This window comes from Nanorana parkeri, unplaced genomic scaffold (assembly GCF_000935625.1).
Source record: "Nanorana parkeri isolate BGI_ZX_2015 unplaced genomic scaffold, ASM93562v1 scaffold225, whole genome shotgun sequence".
Lineage (NCBI taxonomy): Eukaryota > Metazoa > Chordata > Amphibia > Anura > Dicroglossidae > Nanorana > Nanorana parkeri.
The window spans coordinates 1,556,457-1,564,116 of record NW_017306493.1 but is presented as its reverse complement, the minus strand read 5'-3'; the positions used below and the strand labels follow the sequence as shown (position 1 = coordinate 1,564,116).

General features: G+C 39.2%; 1 protein-coding gene across 1 annotated transcript in view; it reads left to right on the top strand.

Moving 5' to 3' along the window:
* The first annotated feature begins 873 nt into the window (after nt 1-873).
* Nucleotides 874-7,660, top strand: part of CMTM5 (CKLF like MARVEL transmembrane domain containing 5) — a 20,156-nt gene continuing 13,369 nt past the window's right edge. The window contains exons 1-2 of the mRNA XM_018556121.1: nt 874-1,418; nt 7,109-7,261. Of these exons, the coding sequence (XP_018411623.1) occupies nt 1,323-1,418; nt 7,109-7,261 (249 nt within the window). The 5' untranslated portion in view covers nt 874-1,322. The remainder of the gene's footprint in view (nt 1,419-7,108; nt 7,262-7,660) is intronic.

The following is a 7,660-nucleotide window of genomic DNA, read 5'->3' as shown; positions in this document are numbered from 1 at the left end:
ATATATACCACCCAATTTCAGGTGCCATTGTAATGAGATAATCAATGTTATTCACTACACCTCAGTGGTCATAATGTTACATATATTATAGTTGCTATGTCCTCATGGTCTGATGAACATACTGCATACATAAATATACTTAATATGCTATATAAAAGATACCTGCTGCTGTCTTGTATTAATATGCTTAATATGTCTCGTATTCCATTCAAGTAGCAGACCTGGACAATATTTTTAAGGGCTTTTGAACAAAATTAGCTGAATTAATGATGGCATCATAGACTGTTTTAATGAACGATTTTTCAGAATTTTGTATGAACCTTTGAACAAAATTCTAATCATGTATGGCTAGCTTTATATAGTTGCTACATTGTCACAGCCTGTGAAATGCTGCAGGCATCATTCCTCTAGGTTTTTAGTAAACCAAACACTTCACTAAGTGCTTGTGTGTCCTGAGCCATTACAAAAAAAAATTTACAGTGGAACACAAATACTCACAGATATCCACTTGAATCAGCCTGATTGACTGCATTTCTCAAATCCAGCCGATCAATGTTCTCATTTGCATGGTTTACCATATAGATAATCCTGTTGCTTCATTTTGGAGTTATTTTGGCACACACATTAGGTATGTGTACTGTATGTACTTTTGTTTCTCAGATTCATATACTCTTAAAACAACACATAGTTGCATTTTATTGTTTGCTTCTGTAGAATAGTTTTGCCTTGCAATTGCTCCAGGCATGTAGCACATGACCATAGAGTATACAATTTAGGTTCATTTATATCAGCTTTTAATTCCACAGATTTCTTTAGCTAGTTGTGTCCTGGTATCTCCTCTTTTCCTCCCCTAGTCTCTCTCCCTCCCCCTCTTCCTGTAACACAAATCTGGATCAGTTGCATTTTCAGACACAGTTCATCCTCGTCACCCTGCTCACACATCAGGAGATTCTCTGGAAGAAACTTTCTTTTTAAAACCATTCTACTTCCTCTACCTCAATCTTACTAATCTTTAACACCTCAAGGCATTTTAATTTACGATTCATAACTTCCTCTCTTTTCATAGTCCTGAACTGGCTGAAAACTTTCTCTGTTGAGCGTGCAGAAATGTTTTATTGTGTTTTCTTTCTTTCTACTTAGGTCATCAAAAACTAAACACATATTCCTGCAGTTCCTCTACTAACAAAAAAATAAACTTTGCTATCCCAGACACACTTCCAATATATTACATCTCCTCTCATTATTCTATCCTATTCCCTTACTCACTTTTTCTCCCCATTATCTTTTATCTGTCAATCTGTTGGTGTAGCCCCTGCCTGGGGATGAGTGGACAGGAGGGAGACGAGGGCTCCAGTGGCTTTTCTCTGGATAAAGAATTCCTTCGTTCATTGAAAGGGAAGCTTTTGCTGGCAGAGCTGGTAAGTGAATTACATTTTATCACTCATATGTAGAGCTGGCATCAGACACTGACCAGAATTGAGTATTGTAAGGGTAATAGGTGGGCACCCTTACCACCAATTAATTTTGGGCAGGAATAACAGCCTAATGCCCCTAAGGATGATAGTTCTGTAGGGAACCTGGTTACTTCTTTTGTTAGGTTAGCCACAGACCAGTTGATGTCTCATCATCAGGTGATGAAGAGAGATGAGGTAAGCAGCCATCCTTATTGTGATCACCACTATGCGAAGCCCTCATCAGCTCTTAGAATGCTTATAGACAGGCAGATGTATACAGAACCCAATAGGCAGCAAGACATCTCTACATCCTCCTCCATAACACCCGCTACATTTCTCTTTCTGACTTGATGGACAAACAGAATCAATGCAGTAAAGTGTCACACCCTTTCTTATATACAAAGGGATTGGCACACAGGTGCTGCAATAACAAATATATCTGAGAGTCTGATGTGTCTTTTGTCGCATACTTGTTGACCTTTACCTATCGCAAACATTGCCCAATCACCACAATCAATGTTCAAAATGTTTACAATTATTAGGTTGTATATGGGCACCCACTAAAATGTGGTCTTTTTTTGGAATATGCACAGTAGAGACAGTCTATTCTCCATGGAGAGCACACGGAAGAAGTTACAGAGATTTTTCCAGCATACTGGAAGACCTACGTGATTATTGTTTGTGGAGTTTCTCATTAACACAGGTCATGGCATAGATAATAGTAGTTAGTCATGGTCAACTGGATTTGTTCTGTAATGTTGAAGATGTTTCATAAGATAGCCGAGCAACTTTAATGACAGATTGCCATTCATTCTGAGCCTGATGAAGGGGTACTTTGAGACCCCGAAAGCGCTTGTACTGAATGGCAATCTGTCATTAAAGGACTTTTTGCAGTAAATATCTGTGGTGTGCGGGTGACAATCTTTACTACTTCTATATTGTTCACGGTGCCGTCCGTGGTCGCTACAACCACCCACCTGCTTCGTAGGTTTACTATATTTCCGGTAAGGAATGCAGCTGGTTTCCTACTATATTGTATTGTTTATAAAGGTCACATATGCCCAATTTTTTTTACCAGCAAAGTGAAGTAACTGCTATAAGTCCAATGAAGCACTGGGAAAAATAGTACATACAAGTAAAGGCACACATTTCAGTCCCATAGTGCATATCACTAAGCTAAGATTGGGATGTTCAGACATCCCAGTGTGAGTGAAGTAGGACAAAATACAGCGGGGGCAGTCATAAAAATACCACTGGCTGAAAAACAAAAATATTGTATGGCTATTTTTTCCAGTTGCATGAAATTTGGCATAGCTGACCATACAAACAAAAAGATTGCCTGACCCAACTTGAAATCAATCGTGGCTAGCCAATTTATAGGCGATTGGATCCAGCTTATACACCTGACCTCCAAGGAACAGACAACAAATTATATTAGTGGCAAGAGGCCGCTGGCCCACCTGTATTATGCTGACTTTGCTGTTGGTTGCTTCGGAACTTTACTGCCATAAGAAAGGCCAGCCTGGGACTTTTGGGGCATCCCTTGAGATTATAAGTACTTGTAAAAGAGAGCATTTCAATGGAAGTTTATGTGCCCCACTACCAACAGACTATGTGTTAGATCCCTATTGGCCAGTGGTATAAATAAGACCTTTAAATTATAGATAGGCTATATTGTTGTTCCCTATATCCATTTATAACAATGTTTTTTTCTGAAATTTTTATTAAGTTTGCCCTGTTATTGCTATACTGCCTTAACAAATTTTCCTCTGCAGGGCTTTTGTTCTTTATTAAATAAAGCCCTCTTTACGCTTCTCGTGTGTAGTGTTGAGTCCAGTTCTGGGTGGGTCAACACTAAGCGATGACAGAAGGACCTGTCGACTCAGGAGCTTCCTAGGCAATTAGAGCAGTTATCAGTACAAAAGGTGCACATGGGACAATTGCATTCTAAAGAAATCTGCTTCTGTTCAAAGTGTAAACTATAAGAAAGAACATAATGAGCTGTGAACTACTTCAGCAGAATAGGTTGCAACTGTTGCCATTTTTGTGCACCAATTCTGCTGAAGTGTCCATGTTGGCCACCTCTTCTGCCTACCCCTCCGACTGGCCCTGAGTACACCTTGGTGCTGGATCCTCTACAGCTGAGCTGCAAAGGAAGTTACAGGGTTGGTTGAGGACACAACAATGCTTCCCTGTAGCCTCAGCTAATTGACAATCTGACCCTAAAGCAGAGATAATCCATATTTTTACTAGTGGGGAGCTGAAGAAGGAATCCTCCTCGAGGTGGCAACATTTGTATCATCTTTTTAAGTATGGTTTTTTTTTGCCATATTTATTTTGCTACCTTTTTACAGTCTTTTCATTTAACTTTGACAACACAACTTTCCATTTGAAAATTTCAATGTTTACAAAATTTGTAATTGTGTGGGGGAGTCTTTTGTGACTCATTAAATTTGGATGATCAGAACTGGTAAGGTTTTTTTTAGGGTAGCTGAAATTATCACCAGTACTTTAGAGCATTCTGGGTAATAAATTGTGTCAATGCGCAAAAACAGCGTGCTTTCCGGTGCATTCAGACTGCATTTAAGATCAGTTTGAGAAGCTTCTGAGATAAGCATCTGCTCTGGTTGTGTGATGATTCTTACCACCTATCAGTTTCAGTAAGACTTCCGTCCATATGAAGTACATGTAGACATTGGGACAGTCACTCTGTTTGCCAAATTGTTACCCGATCAGGCAGTGCTTTTTTACATAGAGAGGCTCATAGGTTGATCCTTCCCAGGCAGGGTATGAAGACATATTCCAGCAGAAAACCTATTCTAATCACTACACTCCCTCCATTATGTAAAACAGTAGCCTCTTGCTCGGACTTCACCTCTCTATTAACATAAATTTGTATGCTTGGCCTTTAGAGCTCTGTGCAGATCGTCTACCCTCGGGAAGTGTAAACCTGTCTGAGTATCCAACCACTGAATAAAGGCTATGGATGACCTCAGGGGTTACTTTTTTGAGAGCACCCAAGCCATGTCTGTCCTGGACTGTAATCAAAGGGGTTTATAAAGGAGCTGGAGTGTATCTGTGACATTTATGGTTCTTTTAAGTGCAGTCGGAAACATCAGAGTATAAACAGGTCTCATGTAAAAGTTGTGCACTGCACTTGCCAAAACATTCAAGTTTAGGTGGATACTTAGAGAGTGGTGCTCATAGTTTTCAATATGCCCTAAAGGTGGGTGGGTGAAACACCATGACTCCTATGTTGGTGAGCACAGCCAGAATAGTGGGGTACTTCGGCACATTAAAAAACTCCACATCTACCCAACAAGTGGACTGGACATTGCTGCTGTATGTATTTACTTTGCTGATGAATGTCTGACATTGAGATATATTGCAGCTTGCAGCTACGCACTGTATGAGAACATAGCTCTCAAATATCCCTCTTTTAGACTTTTTTCTTCTGCTGCTGTCAGTCTTTTTGGTCTCAACTGAACAGGAAATAGGAACAGAGCGATTTGGTTTTAAAAGAGGCACAGTCTCTCCGAATGAGGGACAATTGGGAGCTATACATAAAAAGGTGATTTTTTGCATGTTAATTATTGGTGGTCTGCATGAGCATGGATTCTATGGATTCAGACGTCCTTTGCCTACATTTTTTGTGCTTGAATGAGATCTTCTTTGCCATCTCATATTATGTCTGAATAATTGGGCCTTGTACACAAAATAGGTCACTTAATGGGGATTTTTCACAATGGCCAAACACAGACAGAAAGGGTTGAGCCAAATATCTCAAGACTCATTAGCACTTGGCAAAGTGATTGTGTAATGAAACACTGTACTAACTCAAGATGAATGTGGACTGCAGTGTTGTCCCTAACACGGCTCTCTCCTCCAACATGCAGCAGAGTCTGATTTGCCTCTACTGCTGCCCCTCTCTTTCTCCAAATTTGATTGCTGATCTGTGGGCCGTTGCAGGAGGCTGACAACAGGGTAAATGTGTGCAAATTGTCACCATTGTTCACCCAATCAGAGACTGTAATGTCATGTCTATGGGTATCTTAAGAACCAGTAAGGTTAAAATTACACTCCAAAGAAATTGTGTACTGTTTTTTTATACCAGTCTATGAAACTACACACAATGACAGTGTTAAAATATTCAGTATAAATATTAGAAAATATGTAGATAAGGCATATCTAAACTCTCAATGAATTGCTCTTATTTGGTTCCTTTTGTTCTGTTAAATATACCAGTGAAAGTGGTTTGTTATATCTGTTTGATAAGTTAAAAAAACCTGTTGATCCTGCCAGAATTTTTGTGAGCTGATAACTTCCTGTACTTTCTTCCTATGCTATAATCAGTTACATTGTTTTTAGTTAGCTCTGAGGACCACGGAGCCATGTCCCTCTATGCTATGGACAATAGAAGAAGGGTGTGGTTCTGTCTTGTATCTGTTGCACGCATACAGTGTGTAAGCATTGTTATTTTAAAAAAGGTGAAAAAAATAAATGAATGCAGCCACCGTATATAAGGAATGGTAGCCTGCAGTATATTCACTTTTTCGTTTTTGAGTTTAGATATGCTTTAAGCAGTGGTTCATGAAAGCTTTTACTCTGCCAAAAAAATGAAAAATTACAGATTTAGGCCCCATTCACACTTGCATTTTGGGCAGAATTCCTCCATGAGACTCAGCTGTGTTTTTGTAAACAGCTGAGGGTGGAAAGAACTATAGAAAGCAATGTGAGGTTGACAGTGCCCGCATGCATTTGCATGTATTTAGAGATGCAGTGATTACCTGTGGATCATTGCCTCTAGAGGCAAACAGTGTGAGCCCAAGGGAGCTCATACGCAGATAATCACTGCATGTCCGATTACATGCGAATGGTCACGAATGGAGCTGTTTGCATAAACACAGCTAAGCCTCATGGAGGAACATGTGAGACTGCCCAAAGCGCAAGTGCCAATAGAGCCTTACATTTTTGAGATACCAGTTTTCTAGCAAATCTCCTCATTTGTTTTAAGAAGGTCCATTGTTCTCCCATTGCTTTGTGTTTTCAGTTCATTAAATGAATGGCTGCCTTAATGCAACACACGGTACAAAATACCAGATCAACATATATGCAGTAACGCACCATAATGGAATGACATAGTGAGAAGGAGCCTAAATATTTAGATCTGTACTGCTAGCCATGTGATGTGTGGGTTATGATGACATAGTAGGGGGACTAATAAGGTGCAAACTACTACTGTTAAAAAAAATATGTTGTTATGGCATTTACATGCAAATAATAACATGGCTTTTATTCACATTATTATTATTATACAGGATTTATAAAGCACCAACAGTTTGCATAGCGCATTACAATATAAGGAAGACATTGCAATCACAATTCAATTCAATACAAGGGCTTACAATCTTAATGAGAGGGGCAAGTGATACATTAGGAGGTAGCCACACATTAGCCACACCCCTTATTTAAATTAACCACACCCACTAAATGTAGCAGTACTGTGTCACCCTGGTAAATTTCTTCCTGGGTTCACCTGCCTATAGCAAATATATTGTCTGTGAAAACCAAAAGTGTGATTTACGTATAATACTGAAGCTTAGTAAGACTTTGCATATATAATTAATGTACAATGTGTGTCTTTCTTTTCACAGGTCCTCTGCTTTGTGATATTTATCTGTTTTGCTGCATCCATATCCTCCTATCTGGCGGCACCACTGATTGAGCTCATCATCACCCTTATTTTCCTCATCCTCTACTCAAGTCACTACAATGAGCGCCTCGCCGCTCTCAACTGGCCCTGCACGGTGTGTTGTGAGAAAAGATGTCATATATGTTATCAGATTGCTTCCTGTAAGATATTATACAGTAAGGGGTTATTTTACTAAAAACGACAAGGTTCACTTTGGTAAGTTAATGGTCACAAATAAGTGACTAAGGTGAAACTGTTCATGTCACCCAAGTGTGTTCAAGCAAACATTCATTTTTTTTGCATATTATTGGACATTTAAAGCTTCCTTTTATTCACCAAGCCAAATAATTCAATTTGCTAAGTGAGCATTCTCTTAACATTTACACCACAAGTTGCAAATGCAATTAGCAGTTTAGCATTGAGCAGCACTTTTGTAGCCAAAGTGGGATAACGCCTACTGTACTTGCATTTGTTAGATATTCCAATGCACATAGCATTATATATATATATATAT